General features: G+C 39.6%; 1 protein-coding gene across 3 annotated transcripts in view; it reads right to left on the bottom strand.

Annotated features, from left to right (window-relative positions):
- GLS (glutaminase) overlaps positions 1 to 19,716 on the bottom strand; it is a 1,896,678-nt gene that overhangs the window by 3,077 nt on the left and 1,873,885 nt on the right. The window contains exon 18 of one of the 3 annotated variants that reach the window (XM_044075191.1): positions 4,624 to 4,664. In XM_044075191.1, coding sequence (XP_043931126.1) covers positions 4,624 to 4,664 — 41 coding nt within the window. Of the gene's footprint in view, positions 1 to 3,413; positions 4,665 to 19,716 lie in introns of those variants that run through there. The other 2 variants (XM_044075190.1, XM_044075189.1) reach the window with 2 other exon arrangements.

Genomic DNA, 19,716 nt, shown 5'->3' with positions numbered 1-19,716 from the left:
ACTTACTTTTAACTCTATGGATAAATGTAAATTTCTGTAAGACAATGTTGCCTCTGTGTTCTAAAAAGTCTGTGTGGTTTGGGATATGGCACATTTTTTAATGGGTTTACTAGACGTGCTTATGTCTCTAACTCCTGAAAATAGCCAGAGATTTGTGCACCTTGTAACTTGGTGGATATGCCACCTTTGTGTAATTGGATTATGAAGGAAGCTTTCCATAGTGCTGGTATGTAGTTTACTGCAATGGATCTATTAATTAGGAGAGATACAAGGTGGCAAATACTGTCAAGAGCTTTACTGAGGTTGTCAAGAGCTAATATTGTGGATTTCATTTTTTGAAGTATTTTTTAATGCATTTTCTAGATGCTTGTTAAAGTCACTTGATGTGTAAACCTATAGTCTGGGGGGGGGGGTTAGGTTTGGCGGGTACAGATTATTACCGTTTGAGATAAGTTCAGTACTGGTATGAAATGTTTGTTGAATTAGTTTGCAATGTCCCAGCAGGTTTCAGATGAGAAATAATTTGGAGTGGGTTTTCCCTCTGGTTTCAGGAGGTTGCTTAAATGTTGCCAAAATCGTTTGGGATTTTTTGTACATTTGGTTTCTGGTTTGTGGAAGTTTCTGAGGTGTCAATATTTATAATGGTAGGATGGAGTCCTAGTTTTGTGCCATTGTTTCTAGGTGTTGTCTCTTTCTCATGAGTTTTTTTTAGTTTGATGGGTTAGCTATGGGGCAAAAATTATTTTCACTCTTTTATGTCTCAGTAGGGCTTGTTGGTTTAGTATGACTAAGGAGTTACTGAAGTGACAGACAGCTGCACCTAGAGGCAGATAATTGAGGGGTTCCTCATCACATTCTTTATGTGTGTCATTAAATATCAAAATGAGTTACATTTCTCACAGAGTTGAAGTATAGAGGTTTGGGGGACTGAGGTACTCTCTGTTGATGTAGGTGGGGTAAAGATCACTGAGAGAGTCTGGGAAGGTGCTGGCTAGTTTATTTTTTCAGGGTTGGTTGAGAGAAAACAGTCTAGTATGGATTTTTTTGGATACTTTGTCAAATTGGGTTGGTTGCTGGATCAGCTGACTGAAATGAACATAGGAAGTTACTAGGCTAATGGCCCTAGGGCCCTTACAAGCCTAGCCAAGGTCTACCCTTATTTCCATGATCAGCACTTATTGCCCCTGTCCAAGAGGGAAATGGGTTAATATTATGGGGAGTAGAGTTAGGTATGCTAGAGGTCCAGTCTATGCTAAGGGCACTGAACAGAATGTTTTCTTCGCTGAATTGAGATAAGTAGCTAAGTATGTTTTCAGTAGTCTTGGCATTTGTGGGGGACGTGTATGCAGCTACAAGGATTATGGATTGTTTAGGTGGAGTTTGGCTATTAGTATTTCTTCACTGCTGTATTGTGGAATAGTTGGGAGGTGTGTATAAATTTGTAATGTGGCTTGAAGAATGATGGCCATGCTCTCAGCCTGGTTTACCTGTGTGGCCTTTATTAATGATGGTATAATTTGGAGGAATAATTTCAGGTCTTAACCAGGTTTTAGTGATAACTTGAATGTGAGGTTGATATTATTCAATCCATGCATAAAGGTCAGATATTGGTAAATGGTGGAGTTTTTGAAGCTATGGAGAACTATTTGTTGGTACTTTTATTTGCACTGGAGTATGGGCTTTTGTATTTGGTGTAGGTTAGTAATGTATGTTTTTAAGTAAGATTTTGTCCATGTGCGAGAAAGATGGTCAGATTAGAGAGTCATACCTGTGGACAGAGGTAAGTAGGTCTTTGCAGATGACTTGGATTGAGTGTAGGCAGGGCATGATTCATAAGTAGTTAATAGGCTTACGATGGCTAAAGCTTTGTATTACAGGAAGTGTGTGTGTGTGTGTGTGTGTGTGTATATATATATATATATATATATATATATATATATATATATATAATGTCTTTATATATATATCTATATCTATATATATATATATATATATATATATATGTGTGTGTGTGTGTGTGTGTGTGTGTGTGCATGTTGAGAGCTGTGAAATAGTTGTACAAAAGAGTATAGAGAGGAAATGGGTGTAAGTGAATTAAAAAACTATTGGGATGCACCTGTTGGGTGGGGAGGTGATACGAGTAGGATGGGAAAATATTTTTTTCTGATTCTTAATGAATTAGTTATTTATTAGTTTTTAATTAGTTGACTATATTGGCTGGTATGGAAAGTGAAAAGTCAGTTGAGATGTTTTGGCCAATAAAATTAATGATATGGCAGTTGGTGGGGAGTGTAGCAAAGCCACTCATAACACAGCTGATTGGAGTGGGGCTAGTCCCCAGAGAACAGTCAGGTCCTAAACTATGGTAATGTAAAAAAATATCTGTTGTCCTCCCTGTGTTCATCTGGGTTTACTTTGGGTGCTCTGCTTTCTTCCCAGATTCCAAAGACATGTAGTAAGTGGACTGGCCATTCCAAATTGGCCACAGGTGTGTGTGTGTGGTGTGGAATAACTACCGTGGCAGGGCTAGCCACCTGATGGTGTAAACCTGAGTTCTACATGATTGTCACTGAAGAAGTAAAACCCCGATTTCATGTGCAAAAAAATGAAAAAAAGGGGCTGTGGAAGGATGGATAGATTCAGTTGTGGATCAAGATAATAATAGACAAGTTTGATGTTATTGTTTGGTTTATAGTTGCATTTTATATGTTGATGTGTATGTACTTTGGATTTGATAAGATGTCTTGTGTTACACGTACTCTGTTGTTAACCAGTTTTGCAATTATATTGTTATTCCACTTTGTCAATAAGCTTTTGTGTATAGAAAAAAAATTACCACTTCTTTATGATATTATCAAAGGGTTCATCTACTTTTGGTTGACTTGTCTTAAAATGGGTTACATTTCACTGATTTTTCTACAATGAGAACTGGAATTCAAATAAATAAAAACATAAGATATTCCTTGACCTGCTCCCTATGAAAGGGTCTTGGCTTCTACACTTTCTTACTTATATACTAAAGCCACAAAGACTGCAGTGCACCAACACCACTTCACAGTATGAGTGCAGTTGTGATGAGTTGCAATAAGAAGAAATGTCATTAAATGTGTTTGCTCAAACTACTCTCAAAGCGTAGGACAAAGGAATTAAAGCATGTTCTGATTTCTAATCCCCTTATAAATGCAGAATTTAGGTTATTGCAGACAAAGCAAAAGCCCTTATATACAGGCAACATGTGCTCATTCATCTAAATGAGAGTACATATACTTCAGCTTACTGTCCAGTGATGCTAACCACTGTAATGAATGAAACAAACTTTGGTTTTAAAACACAAAAATATCAATTATTTTTGCAAAAATATGACATAATAACCTAAGTGAATAAATAGTACATAACACCATAAAAGACATAAATTAAATAGCATACCATGAAAATATTGCAGACTTAATACCAAATATTTCCATATAATACTCACTGGTTGTCGTTTCTCAAGAGAAATGCACTGAAAAGTAATAGCAGAAAGAGCCAACTGATCAACACATACCAAAAATGAACTTGCAGAATACTTTAAATTAAACTGTCATGTCAGTCAGACCAGTCAGTGTCGTGCATCATCATAAAAACTGGCAACATACTATGCACAGCTTCACAACACTTAAGGAGTATAGCACTTATGCCATTGTTTTCCCTTAAATTCATTTAAAACATGTTTATTTTGTTTACATATTCTGGTAAAACTAAACTACAATTTTTGTGAAGTTCTGGGCTGGAATCACTACAACACAAATATCAGAAAATATAATGGTAGCCCATCTACTGTTCATACAGTTTAAAGCAAACTATTCTGCAGTGAACTGTATCAGCAATTTCTTCAATGGAGTTGACCCACACACTTTACAATGGTAAGAATAAACTGCAGCTGTTAAAAGTATACATTCCACCATGTACAGCATACATAGAAAAATGCATATGCTGCAGCCATAAACATCCCGGAGAATAAGAGAAAGACAGAGTGAGTGAGTGAGTAAGTCAGTGTGTGTGTGTGTGTGTGTGTAGTTGCATATAAATATGTATTTATATACATTTATAGATGCACACGCACATAAATCATACACATACGTACATTCATACACATACATACATATACACACACACACACACAAATTACAATCCTCAGCAATAAAGCTTACAAATAAAAGCAGAGATGCAGAATTCAAGTAAAGTTTTGTACATTGTCCAGCTGCCTTAATAGTAAATTCTAATTCACAGTAGTACAACAAGCACAGGATATTGGAGGGCATCTCAAGATGTTTTTAAAGTACACCCATCTCCAACAAGTTTTAAAGACACCATGTTTACCCTGCACACACAATGAGTATATGGGCTATAAACATAACACACGAACACACAGCTTTGTTCTTTTTTCTCAGTATAAAGTACTAATGTGCAAACACACACATCTATACACAACAACCAGCAAAACAAATTGTTTAAAGCCTTCTGTAGATGGTTACAGCATTCCATCCAGATTTTTTTGCTCTGTTTTGTGTTTTCCATTGTTTTGATTATCTGGGGGACTGTAATTATTCTGATATTCTTGGAGGATCTTTACAACATCATGATGTCCAAAATGAATAGCCTCATCCATAGGTGTGTTACCCCATCTGTAAATAACAAATAGCATTTGTTACACCATTGAACAAACTCATGCAGGTAAATTATCTTACAAAATACTACAATCTTTGCTTCCTGAAAGGTGAATGCCACTTCTTTATCAGAAAATTCTCCTTTACACACACCATTGTTTATCCAAAGATATTAAGCATAATTTTTATTCCTTCAGCAATATAAAACCTACGTCAATATTTCTTAATTTGAAAACTAAAGCTTTTGCTGTGTCCACATTTAGCTGCTCTGGTCTTCAGTGAGTATGGAATATTACTTACTTTTAACTCTATGGATAAATGTAAATTTCTGTAAGACAATGTTGCCTCTGTGTTCTAAAAAGTCTGTGTGGTTTGGGATATGGCACATTTTTTAATGGGTTTACTAGACGTGCTTATGTCTCTAACTCCTGAAAATAGCCAGAGATTTGTGCACCTTGTAACTTGTGTAGGCTGCTTCTCATGTTTGAACTCAAATATGCATTCAAGTAAGGACGGAGGGGGGGGGGTTTAAGGTTAAGGAGTTTTAGGTTTAAGGAAGGGGCTAGAGGTTTAGGTTTAGGGAGCAGCAAGGGAATTTTAGGGTTAAGGAGAGTAAAGGGAGTTTTAGGGTTAGGGTTAGGAAGTCAGAAGGGAGTTTTAAGTATGGGGATTGAAGTTTTACAGTTAGGGAATGAGAAGGGAGTTTCATGGTTAGAGAATGATCAGGGGAATTTAGTTTTGCGGGGGCTGGAGTTTTAGGGTTAGGGAGTAGGAAGCGAGTTTTAGGGTTAGAGTTAGGGTTCCAGTAAGGCTAAATCATTATGGGATATTGGGTTAGTTTGAGTTCAAACAGTCCTTATTCGAGCAAGTGGAAGCAAGCAAGTGCATTGCAAGCATATAGCACATAAGCACTTGTAGTAGATCTGTTTTTAATGGCTTCACTTCTGTAACTACACAGCACAGAAACAGACAACCCTAAAATACCACAACCCACTCAAAACATCAAATGCAACTATGCAAACTATAAGCTTTGGCAGAAGAGTGGTAAAACTGAGGTGTGTACAGCTGTGCAAATACACTGTAAAGTTCAAGCTAAGTATACTCGGAAATATAGTGATGGGACAGGTGGGAGACAAAAAGATTGGAGTATCGCTTACATATTGACACTCATCACAAATTAAAATTAGGCTCATGGCTGCTAGGCCCATCAATATGCTTATATAATAGACTGATGACTTAGCATAAGGGGCTCAGTGGGGATATATAGAAGCCATTGCAGGACTAAAGGAACTTTAATTGAGAGACTTGGAGATACATAGCAGATGGTAAGACAGGATGCTGCCAGCCGTTATAAACTTTTGGAGTGATGTTTAGATGATATGTGCAGTTTTAAATAAAAAAGAAGAATGGTGAGTGGCATTCTGTGAATGGATAGCTTGGAATAAAGTAGCAGGAAAGGGGGTGGTAGTAGTAAATCTGGTTTATGTACAGAGATAAAGAGTGCATCTAATTCCTTAGGAAAACAATGGTTATGAACACTAAGGAAAGGAAAGGGAAATGATGAGTTAAAAAAGGGAAAGCAGGGGACCCTAAACAGTTTAATGCACTGTCACAGTTATGACAGATAAGAGGGTTTGGAGGCAGATCAATCATTGCAGAGGAATGCAACACTTGATGTTTGATATTTTTGATATAAATATTTATATAGTTAAAAAGGGAATGAAGGGTGCAACCAAGCATCCAGTCAATATAACTGTGGGGATGAGGATAGAGGGGGATGGAGACAGTAATAGGAAAGTGAAGATGGGAAGAGAAGGCAAAAATATAGTGGGTAATACAGGAAGATTAGGTCAGAGGAAATGGGAAATTAAATATATTAGGATATGGTTCAGGAAATGGTTGAAGTGATACTGTGGAATGTTAATGGGTTTCAAAACAGGAATAAGAGAGAAGATATTAAATTATGTTAGAAGAATGAGGGCATTGGTAATTGCCCTTCAAGAGATGCATTTGACTGATGAAGAACAGAGTACGTTGAGGAGTGGAAGGTATAAGATTATGTCTAATTCATCATAGGTACACAGGAGAAGATGATGGGTGATACTCTTAAAAAGGAAAGGGTGGCTAACTGAGATCCAAGACAAGACAGAAGATAAAAGGGCAGAATGGCAGGATTGAAAGGGAGGATAGGTGGGAGGGAAATAATATATGCGATATATATTCCGCTAAAGATAAAGAGGAATATACAGAGATTTGATGCTAGAGATGGCTATATTTCAAGAAGGGACAGGGATGTAACGGTGTGCAGAGATGAGGTAGACAAAGATACATGTACAATGACAGTGACTAAAGATGGGAGATATTTAAGTACCTATCTGGCTTCAATGGGATTAGTAGATATTTGGAAGACATAACGAGAGAGATGGGTAGGGGAAAATATACTTTTTCTCACACAGGCATAACAGCTGGGTGTGATTAGACAGGAGTTATAACAGACAAGAGCATGTAAATTTAGTGGATAGAGTTACAACTGAACCTCTCACACTTTCAAATCATGCATTGTTAGACATACAGTAATAAATGCAGACTGAAGTGATACATGAATGGCACTGGAGAGTACCTATATATAAATACACACACACACATATATATATATATATATATATATATATATATATATATATATATATATGAAAGAAAGGAGCAGCAAAAGTAGGCACATGGTTAGAAATGGAGACCATAGACTATAGGGATGAAGGATCGTGGGTTAGGATTAAGGATAAGATTAGAAAAAGACTTACAGGAGAGGGTCAGATGAAAAAACAGAAACATGAGGAATAGGTCTGACCACCTTTATGGCAATTAGTATCAATACAGCAAAGGGAGATGATAGGGAGCATGATATTAAGAAGAAAAGGGGAAATTAAACAAAAGCTGCAAGAATGGGAAGATAAAAGGATATGGGAGCGGTAAACAGCAGAAGAGAACTGATATTTTAGTGTTAACCCTGAAGCTACCAAGATTTTAGCAGCAAGATCAAGACAACAAATGGTAAAGAGAAGAATTTATAACATCAAAAAGGAAGGACAAGATATGGAAGAGATAAGATTGGAAGGGATATTAGAAATTTTCAAGGAATATTAACTGCGGTGGTGATGTTGCAGTAGCGTTGTCGCATCACAGTTAGACGTTGCCCGTTCAATTCTCAGTTAAAGCGTCTTCTGTGTGGTGACATGCGTGAATGGGCGTTCCTTCGTTGAAGGTTGTGCATTAGGCCCGGCAAGCCAGTACGTAAAAATCTACTACCAATCATTAGCGGACTGGAGTTCCACTGTGGCAACCCCTAACCGGGAAAAGCCGAAAGACACAAACAAATTATCAAGGCTTATACATGGATGAAAACAGGGATAAGGAGAGGGAGGAACAGGAAGGATAAGGCTGGCAAATCCAGTATTAGGCATGTTAGAAGAGTTGGAAAGGGAAAACTTGACTGATCAAGTTACAAATGAGGAATAAGAGAAATATTAGATAAAATGCAGTTGGTAAGTTGCCAGGAAGTGACAGTATTCCAACAGAATTCTGGAAACTGAATAAGAAGATAATGATTGGAAAATGGCTAATATTGTCCTATACAATATTAGAAGGGGCGAAACCTCTGGAGTCTTTGAAAGAAGTGACAATATCAGTCATACATAAAGAGGGAAATTATATACTGCATCCAGCTTCATACAGAGCTATATCTACACTGAATCATGACTAAAAATGTTTCATACATATACACGTAGACAGGGTAGCTAAGCTCTTAAAAAGGGTTATAAAAGATAATCAAACAGGTTTTGTAGGTGGAAGTAGAACCGTAGACAATATAATTAAGACTTTACTAATATTGCAAGATGTTCAGGGGTGAGCATTAATTTTGTTGGATGAAGTATATGTACTGGGTGACTGAAAGATGGGAGGTTCTAGAAAACTGGATAGGAATGTTTTTTTCCCCAATAGAAGTTTTATTGATTTTGCTTTAAAACATAACACAATACAAAACAATTACAGTTTAGAACAATACATTAATACAGCATAGACCATTCAAATAATAACTATCTACATTATGTACAACAGTGCTGCCTGGGGATAGTTCAAACCCTGAGGATAATTGTAATAAAGAGAAAGAAAAGCAAGTATGCAGGTGGTAAAGTACTGTAGCCACTCAGAGTGTATAAGCATCTACTTAGTAAATAGACCAACCACTTCTACTTATTTTGAGCCTCAGAGGTGAAGGGAATTTAAGAATTTAATGGCGTTAAGGTGGGAAGAGGGAGGAGCATGGGATGGAGGAGCATCAGGTATAAGTATGTCATTCAGAACAGTGATAATTAGTTATCAGCCAGAAGTTCAAATATGACATCCCAGAATTTTTGGAAGTACGTGCATTTACGCACATTTGTAATTATGAGCTTTTGAGAAGTAATGTATTTAACAGCCATGTTCCTGAATCCACTCCAAGACATTTTAGAACAATCTAGCCAGTGTTTGGAGATATAAAATTTAACTAGTAGGCAAAGCGTTATTAGGATGTGGAATCTTAATTTTGAAAATTTAAGGTTAGTAATGTGTAATAATGCCATCTCCCATGAGAGGGTTGATTTGTGATAGCCCATCTTTTCGAGTCTCACCTTTAGAGAGCACCAAATACTGTGAGAGTAGTGGCAGAACCAGATTATATGTAAGATATCAGCATGGGGGAAGGAACAGCAGGAGCAAACATGAGATATATTAGGATTAAAGTTGTTTAAATGAGTGGGAGTGTAAAACTGGATAGGAATGTTAAAACAGCTTTATGGGAAGGGGCAATTGCTAATGTAAAGATCAGAGTGAGATTATTATAGAAGTTATACATTGGAAGGGGCACTAGACAGGGCTATCTTCTTTCCCCTCCCCTGCTGGCACTTCATACAAAACCTTTGGCAGAATCAATAAGGACCTCAGATATAAGGGGCTACAGGTGGGAGGATACTGAGAAAAAGACAGCCCCATATGCAGATGATATACTACTGACTCTAACCAACACTATGAAAGACAGGTGGAAACTATGGTAGATTCTGGGGGATTTTAGAAAGAGTCTGGATATAATAAAGAGAAGACAAAGGCAATCTTGACAAATGGAGAGGCTGACAGGACAGCAAGAAGAAGAGAATTGGGTTAAACAAATGAAATATTTAGGGATCCGGATAGGAGACCAAGTAGGGATGACATTGAGAATACTTTTGATAAAATTTATAATAAGACTAAATAGAAAGTAATAAGTCTGGCAATAGATCAAATAGTGCATGTGTTACAAATGTGCATAATACCAAAATTTGAATATGTGGGGCAAGTTTTTTGGCTCCTTCTCTTTTCAAAAAAAGTAAAGCAAATGTTTAGGAACTTTGTGTGGGGGGAGGAGAGCACCTTAGGTTGTAATGGGAAAGGATGACAGTGGCTAAAGTGAAGGGTGGTCTAGGAGTGCCTGACTTAAACAATAGTTTACAAGCATCTCTGGTAGTTTATTCTGCAAGATTAATGGATGCAAGTTATGATGCAGACTTGTAAAGAATGCTGTGCTAAAGGCAGAAACATTGGTGAAGAGCTGGAGTTGTAATTAGATGGTTACTTGTATGTCCTGGAAGAGAGTTATGTTCTAACTTGATACAACATGCTCAAAAGATTTTTTTTTAAATACAGATGAAAGGAGAGGGATCTGACACCATGGAAGAAAAGACTAATAGTAATAGTAGGGTTAACAAAAAGTGAACAAAATAAGAATAACAGATGGAGGTGGAAATGTAGACAAAATGTGGTAAATACTGGATCTAAACTTTAGTGCTAAAGAGTTAAGAAAGTTAAGAAATAAGAGGAGATTCAAGGGGAATATTATATGAGTGGTGCTTTGGAATAGGAATATCAAGCTGTCAATTATGGAGGCAATTTTAAAGGAGGTTATTGTGAATGACATGGAGATGATTCTCAAACTACGGCTTCTAGGACATGGCAAATGAATAGCAGAAAAACATAAGGTGGTTCTGGGAAAGTTCAAGAAAATGAAAGACAAATGAGGAGCCAAAGGTAAGGGAAGTAATTGAGATAATGAATAAATTGGAGGTGGAAGAGAGATTAGAAGAGATGGGGAAGGAAGTAACAGGCATAGAAAGATTTGGTATTTATAGAAGGAAAGAATGGGGGAATAGGAGAGGTGCAGAATAAACAAGGGAATGATAAGGTGGGATAAACTGAGGTAATGGTGAGCTATGATGCACTTGAAGGAATCAGTAACTAGGAGAAGAAAGATGTACGGCTGCAGAAATGGGCAAGGATTTGTATATAGTTTTAATTGAGTTTTTGTTTTTTTTATAATGCAAATAACAAGTTAAGTATCTGGTAGGATTTTGATTAAATTTGTGACGGTTATGTCTAAGAACAGATGGAATACCATGAACAAGAGGAAATAATATATAGAGACGGGGTTTAATAAATGAAAAAAATACTGACTGTGAAAATTTAACATTTAAATCCTGGTATTGGGCTGAACTGTCCATTTAATTAGGGGTCTGTTTGTTGTGTATTTTTGTTTACAGGGGTAATGTCAGCCACCAGCATATTAGATCTGATATGCACCATGCATGAGGATTGCATAGTATTGTATGTTATTGGAAATTATTTGAACTGAACATAGTGGTACTTTTTAATAATATATTTTTATCACATTTTTTAAAGTGAAATGGAAATAAAAAAATCAAAAAGTAAGCAAGTGGTCTACCAGGTATCTGAAATATACCAGGAAAATGTAGAAAAGTTCACTGAGAAAAAAAAAAAAAGAAAGAAAAGAAATGTATCAATTTGCAGAGCATTTAAAACATAACTCAACAAGTTTCTCAAGTGCAGTAATTGGATCTAACATCAAAATCTAGGCTCAACTTAGGGTAGGTTACAGGGTAACTTTATGCAAATTTCTGTATGATGCTTTCTAGTCTAAGATTTTTTCTTTAACTTAGGAGACAAGCTGCAAGCATTTTAATACATGGATGTGCCGAAATAAAATCTTGTCAAAGAAAAGTACAGTTTTGTACCTACCATAAATGTAGATGTTCGAAGATCCACATTGCTGCAGTCATAACCTGTGGGTAGTCCGCTGTCCTCGGTCGGCCCGAATACCAAAGTGTTAGGCTGGCGTCGGTCATGGTCGCTCAGATCTGACGTCAGTACGCCGTGGTACTAAAGCGCATGACCGACGCCATATCCTCAGTCTTTCTTGCCCCAGATGTCAGAAGGCCTTAAAAAGAAAGGCCATAGCCAAAAATGGAAAAACACCCAATCACCCATGTAGAAACAATATTTACAACACAAACCACACAACCACCCCAAACTACAGAGGGGAAGCAGGGAGGAATTGGACTGCAGCAATGTGGATCTTGAACATCTACATTTAAGGTAGGTACAAAACTGTACTATGTTCTTCATCTCACATTGCTGCAGTCATAACCTGTGGGTAGAATCCCAAAGCAAAGGTAAAGGGAGGTTGGCAAAATCATAAAGCATTGGGAGCTGCTAACATGCCCTGTAAAACTGCAGTGGCAAACCCAGCCCTAGATTTGGAATAAAGAGGGAGATGGTAATGTTTAGAAAAAGTGTGCACTGAACTCCAAGTAGCTGCCTCCAAAATATCTTTAGTAGCTACTCCCCTTAAAAAAGCAGTAGAAGTGGCAGTCGCCCTAGTGGAATGAGGTCTGATTCCAGCCGGAACCTCCTTACCATGATGAGAATAACAAAAAGCAATACAATGGCCAATCCACTTAGAAATAGTTTGTTTTGAAACAGGTTTCCCGAGAACCCAAAGCAAAAGAAATAAACAACTGTTGAGACTGCCTGAACCCTTTGGTTCTGCTCAAATAATAATGCAACTGCCTGTGAATATCCAAAGAGTGCAAAATTTTTCCCCTTTATTTTGGGGATCAGCATAAAATGTAGGCAAATGAATAGATTGGTTTAATGCCACATTAGAAACAACCTTAGGCATAAAAGTAGGGTTAGTACGCAGGGAGACCCTATCCTTATGAAATATCAGGAAGGGTTCAACTGCCATTAGAGCCTGTAATTCAGATACCCTTCTAGCAGACGTAATGGCCAACAAAAAAGCAGTCTTCCAAGACAAAACTTCAACTCCGTAGTAGCTGCAGGTTCAAAAGGAGGTAAAGTGAGCTTTTCCAACACAAAATTGAGATCCCAGGAAGGAGTAGGAGCTCTACGTGGGGGTCTTATGTTTTTGCCCCTCTAAGAAATTGTTTAAACAAAGGGTGAGAGAATAAAGGAGGGTCACAGTCATAGTGAGCAGAAATGGCTGCAGCATGAACTTTTACAGAGGAGAAAGACAAACCCTTGTCTAATAATTCTGTAAGATACTGAAGTGAAACACTCAAATTAGGCACAGAGACATCAAAGCTCTTTGTTTTGCTCCAAAGAAAAAATCTCCTCCATTTATCAGCATAAACTTTCCTGGTACTAGGCCTTCTGGCCTCCAAAATGACATTCAAAACTTGTTGAGGAAGCTGCGACCCCCCAGGGTCTAAAACAGAATATGCCAAGCTGTCAGATGCAGGGACTGTATCCTGACATTGCGGAAATGATTGCTTGCCTGGGACAAAAGGTATGGAACTGATGGCAAAGGCCAATGAGGCTCCCGTACTAAACTCCTCAGCAGAGGGTACCAGTGCTGACGTGGCCAATCTGGAGCTATTAGAATCATGCAAGGCTTGTCCTGTCTGACCTTCAAGAGCACCTTGGGAAGAAGAGGCAGAGGAGGAAAGGCATAGACGTGAAGGTTGTTCCAACTGAATGATAGAGCATCCACTTTCCAAGCTTTTGGGTGAAACAGCTTTGTGCAAAACTTTGGCAGTTGGAAATTTAGTGGAGAAGCGAACAGATCTATGTCTGGAGTTCCCCAAGCCACCGTCAACTGTTGAAATACATGAGGATCCAATTTCCACTGTGGGGATCCACCATCTGTCTGCTCAAAACATCTGCTAAGGAGTTCTGTGCTCCCGGCAGAAACCTTGCCTGAAGAGTGAGGTGCAAACTGAGAGCAGTCTCCCACAAAATCATAGCTTGTCTGCAAAGAGGATACGAATGGGTTCCCCCTTGCTTGTTGATGTACCACATGACTGTTGTGTTGTCTGTTTGAATCAACACCTGTCCTGGTTGAAGTAGATCCTTGAAGGCCATCAGGGCAAATTGGACTGCTAACATCTCCTTCATGTTGATATGCAAATGTTGTAGTCTGGGAGGCCACGTGTCTTGAACCCATTTCCCATTGAAGTGTGCTCCCCAAGCCATGTCTGAGGAATCTGTCGTTAAGATCTGACTCGCCTCTGGTCGGGTCACAGAGAGTCCCTTGTTTAGGTGACATTCCTGAGCCCACCACAAGAATTCCCTTTGGATGCAAGGTATTATCTGAATGACAGTGTTCAAATCGTGGCAGTGTTGAGTCCATACGCTTTTGAGATACCATTGTAGCTTCCTCATATGCAGTTTGGCATTGGGAAGCACCAGAATACAAGATGCCATGAACCCCAAGGCCTGAAGGACTGTCCTTGCAGTCAGCCTGGACCGTAGAGATAATTGCTGGAAGTAAAGGGCAAGATTTCTTTGTTTGTCCGGGGTCAAAACGCCATCTGAGAGGCTGTGTTCAGTCTCACACCCAGAAAGCACATGTCCTGAGAGGGTACTAGACTGGACTTTGTTTCGTTCACAGAATACCCTAGGCACCTTAACACTGTCATAACATACTGAAGATGGTGAAGTAACTTGACTTTGTCTTGAGCAAGAATCAGGCAATCGTCCAAATAAGGATAAATTTGTATTCCCCTTAGTCTTAAGAAGGCTATCACCGGAGCCAGGACTTTTGTGAACACCCTGGGCGCAGTAGATAAGCCAAAGGGCAATGCAGAGAACTGATAATGAAAAGTGCCAGTCCGAAAACGCAGGAACCTCCTGCAGCTGGGCCTGATAGGAATGTGAAGATAAGCCTCTTTGAGATCCAGAGTTACCATCCAGTGATCTTTGCCTAGCAGAGGCAGAAGCTGTTGCAAAGTTAACATCTTGAATTTGGGAATGTCCAGGTATGTGTTGAGAATAGACAAGTCCAGAATTGGCCTCCAAGTGTTTCCTTTCTTTGGTACCAAAAACAGGCGATAATAAAATCCTAGGCCCACTTCTGATGGAGGGACCCCCTGGATAGCCCCCATTTTTAAAAGTAAAGAAATCTGTTTGTGAGCCTCCAACTTTTGCTGAGGAGGAACGTCTGGCATGCCTTTGAAAGGAGGCAAGGTGTGAAAATAAAACTTGTAGCCTCGGTCTATAATGTCCAACACCCATTTGTCCTGGGTCACTAAAAGCCAATTTTGCCTGAAAAGTGCCAACTTTCCTCCCAGAGGAGCTGCCAGACAGGAGGGATCTGGCAGCTGGAGATACAGGTCATTGGGTCTGTTTATGAAAAGGCTGACCCCTGCCCTCGCCTGAAGATTGTGCAGGGGAACTCCACGTCCTAGGCCTGAAAGAACCCTGAGCATGAGCTCTGCCCCTACCACGTCTAGATCTGCCCCTAGACTGTAAATCAGAAGAAGGATAAGACCATCCCTTAGTAGGCCAATTTCTGCTAAACTTAGGGGGCTGCACCTGTAAAAAATCCTTAACTGTCTGCATAGACTTAGCTTTGTCTTCCATTTTCTTCAAAACTGACTCCACAGGAGAACCAAACAGAACTTCAGATTGAAGGGGAGCATCCAAAATTCGAGCTTTAACATGCTCTGACAAGTTCTGATCCTTAAGCCAGGCATGCCTACGAATAACTGATCCAGTGGCAGCCACCCTGGAAGAAGCCTGAAGAGCACACACTGCAAAGAATGCTTACCCACCTGATCAGAGGCATGAACTAAATCCTGCAATTCCTTACACTCTATGCCCTCTGCCAAAGCATCTACCTTAGATTTTAACTGACTTAGGAGAAAATTCTGGTACTTCAGCATATGAAACTGGCAATTCAAAGCCCTCATAGCTAGAGTGGAAGAGGTATACACTTTTTTACCCCAAAGCTCTAGAATCTTTATCCATAGGAACTGGATTCTTTACAACAGAAGCCCTGACACCCTTAGGTCCCTGGCTAATAGTTTCCGGGTCAGCTCTTGGGCTCTTATACAAATATTTATGAGCCTCTGGCACTCTGTAATACCTGTCTGGCTTGACCGGGGCAGGAGACAAAGAATCAGGATTAAGGGAAGCTTCAGAGAAAACATCCTGAACAACATCCAAAACAGGGGGTATAGCCAAGGGCCTATGCTGTGGTAAAAACAAAAATTCCCTAAGTCTCTTTCGAGAATCTGAGAAATCCTGACCTTCCCACTTAAAATGCTCCCTCATGGAATGCAGGATTTCAGAAAAAGAAAAATCCTCTGGAGGGGAAGCAGAAGGACTAGAATCCTCTGCATCTGAATCAGAATAAGGAGGAAAATCCTGAATGTCTTCAGTCAAGACTCCGAGTAATCTGAGGAATGCTCCAATCCTTCCACCTCTGGCTCCACCCTAGGCCTCTTATCTGGAGGGGGCATAGAACCCCTGATTAAGGTAATCAAATCCTCTGCCATTTTCAGCATATGCTTTTTAGGTACAGAACCTGCAGAACTAGGGCTGACGCCAGAGGAAGACAAACCAGGCCTGACCTTGGAAGATACCTTAGAGACAGAAGTAGAAGGCCTAACCACCTTATGCAAAGAAGGGACTACAGAGACCTGAGAGCCCCCCTCAGCCTGACCAGACTCCTGAGAGGCCACATCCTGCAAAATTAAAGGCTCCCCTTGAGACTCAGCTGAAACCTCGGCTGGATCCACAGATTCCACCGTAGTTTCTAAAGAACCGGCGTCCGTAACGGACGACTCATTCTGCTTGGACTTTAACGATTTTTCCTTACGCTTCTTAGCGGTAGCGGGCGTCGGAGGATCCGACGGCATATTGTAATTACACCGCTTACCGAAGATCAGCCTAGCACAATCTAACCTGCGTTTAATGGTGCGCTTATTAAATCTAGCACAAAAGCGACACCCGACTACGTCGTGCTCAGGCCCCAAGCAAGGAATACAGAGAGAGTGGTAATCCCTATGAGGTATCTGTTTCCCACAAGAAATACAATTATTCACTTTTTCTGACATCCGGATTTAACTGAGGCAAGAAAAGACAAAAATATTCCCCAACGGGGTACTTAGCCCAACTTGGTCTTCGGTCTGAAACTTGGAGTACGAAAATTTCAGGACGCCGAACGGCACTTGCAAACGCTGCTTCTGCTTCGGACCATGCGGCAAGAAAGACTGAGGATATGGCGTCGGTCATGCACTTTAGTACCACGGCGTACTGACGTCAGATCTGAGCGACCATGACCGACGCCAGCCTAACACTTTGGTATTCGGGCTGACCGAGGACAGCGGACTACCCACAGGTTATGACTGCAGCAATGTGAGATGAAGAACATCTGCAGATTATTCCACAAAACTATCCATTTCTTGAACACACATTCCGATTATGATTGCAGACCTGATCATAATCCTGAATTATACAGAAAGATAATGATTTATTAGCCTCACTATAACAATTTTGTCACAGTGAAGGTCATACTTGACAAATGTGCAATAACAAGTTTAAACAGCAGTTGTGTGCCCACAGAAACACCTGAAAAACTGAAATGCATAGTTGTTCTGATGCTTACTTCCAAAACACCGGAAATGCTAATGTAAGAGAAACATGTAATTATAAGTAGGAAAGTGGTACAGAGACTGGGAAATAAGAGACAGTGATTTTGTCAGCTCGAGTAAAATTCAGTTACTGGCTAGTAAGTACAATATCTAGATGCCAGCAAAGAAGAAATTTAGAGAACAAGAAAGAAAATCAATCAAAAAGGAGAAGAGAAAACTCTGACTGGGAAGAATCCTGCAGCTGTTCAGCAAAAAGCAGTTCAGGCTTCAGCCTTGGTACAAGTGATGGCTTCCAGTAATTTAGAAGAAAGAAAGAAATCAAATGCACTCAAAGATGATTAAAATAAATGAAACACTTGAGACGAATATTAACTCAAATGAAAAAGATTAGAAAATGGGAGGATTATCTCTATTTAGATGAACTGATAAAACTGCAAAAATCAGAGGATGAAATGAAGAAAAGCCTGGCTGAGCATGACACTTCTCAAGAAGAGACATTTCAAAAAATGGCAGAGTTAGAAGACATATAGCATGCAGAAGAAAACCTGACATTTTCTGCAGTACTAGAGAAACTGGAAGGAACAGACTGCATTATTTTTTGAAAGCACAAATAAGCAACTGGACTGGTACTCCAAAATAGGATTTGTTAGCTGAAAGGGCACATTGAGTGCATGTTCCAAACCTGGCCATTAGAAAGCAGCCAAGATCTATATTAGTAAAGATGCAATCACAACAGCAGAAAGAGTTGATCCTGATAAAACTGTGACAAAAGGGAAAATATTAAAAATGGAAACAGTAGAGTGTTTGTGGAAAATTACTATTCATTGTACACCAGGCAGAAGAGAAGCAAATTTATCTCAGCTATGAGGTAGTATCAAGAGGGAGGGAGGTTGGCATAATGGTTAGTGTTTACCTTACAGATACAAAGTGCAAGGTTTAATTCTCACATGGGGTAATTGGCTAGGCTTACAATGGCCCACAGGGCTGTTAGCCTAATATTAAACTATAAACCTATGAACCTATGAAAGACAGGTATGAAATTCAGGTTGCTAAATCCAGCCGCCTTCAGAATATTTCTTTTCCTGAAGGATCAAATACATTTTTGGAAGCAGAACAAGCTGAAGAGAAAATAAAAAAAAGCTTATCCACAAAAAGTAAGCCAGCAAGCAGAAGGGGACTCTACTTCTCATTCTTCTGACAATAAAGCTCATAGAGGGATTTTGCCAGTGAAACCTTTTTCAATGTTCCAAAGAAAAATGTAAAAAGGACAGGAGTTCATAGGTAGGTACTAGGCTATCGGCCCTGGGGCCTATACAAGCCCAGGCAAAAAGGTACCCTGGCTTTTGCCACCCAAGAAAATTATTTTCCTGTGCCACTGTTGAGCAGAGCCACAGAGGTGATCCCCAGGGTGAATTTCCGATTTCCCATCCAATCATTAAGATTTTTCTTGAAGAGTGCTAATGAGGAGCTTTGTTTGATATAGATAGATAGTTTATTCCAGAGTATGGGAAGTCTCTGGGACAGGAATCTATCCCTCCGGCATGTTCTGTTTATTGTGGTGACAAGGTTTAGGTCCCTAGAGTGTGTAGCTCGGAGGGATTGGCATGTCTTTAAGTGGAGCATGTCCAATAACTCTGGGTTTGACATAGCTTTGTATGCTAGGCAGAGATCACCTCTGAGTAGGCGATATGCGACGGAGTAAAGCTGGAGTTGTTTGAGATGGTCTGCGTAGGGCATCTGTTTGAGGCCAGTAATCCCCTTTGTGAGGTATTTCTGCGGCCTTTCCAGTTGTTGTAGATGTCTTGTGAGGTATATACCAAAAGGGGCATTGTACTCTATTATGGGTCTAATAAGTGATGAGTAGAGGAGAACAATGACCTCTTTTTTTCTGGATGAGAAAGCTTTTGTGATGAGGTGTGCCACGTAGAAGGAATTCCTGACTACTGTGGTGATGCGATTATCAAAGGAGAGACTACTGTCCACCTGTGTCCCAAGTTCTCTTATCACACTTTCGGTGTTAAGTATACTACCACCTATGTTGTAGTTCATGGGTACAGAGCTTTTACCAAAGGGGATGACAATGCACTTTTTGGCACTGAGCTTGAGGCCATGGCCTTGACACCAGGCATCTGTCTCAGTGAGGCCCTTTTGTAGGATGTCCACATCGTTATGAGTTTCGATTATGGCTCCTAGTTTGCAGTCATCTGCGAACTTCGTTAGCCAAAGACCTTTTATGTTAGCCTGTACTTCAGAGAAGTAGATACCAAACAGGACTGAACCCTGTGGTACCCCACTTGTCACTGGTC

This window comes from Protopterus annectens, chromosome 6.part0 (assembly GCF_019279795.1).
Source record: "Protopterus annectens isolate FY-2018-M chromosome 6.part0, PAN1.0, whole genome shotgun sequence".
In the NCBI taxonomy this organism is placed as follows: Eukaryota; Metazoa; Chordata; order Ceratodontiformes; family Protopteridae; genus Protopterus; species Protopterus annectens.
The sequence above is the reverse complement of the archived record's forward strand: the minus strand, read 5'-3'. Positions and strand labels throughout refer to the sequence as shown.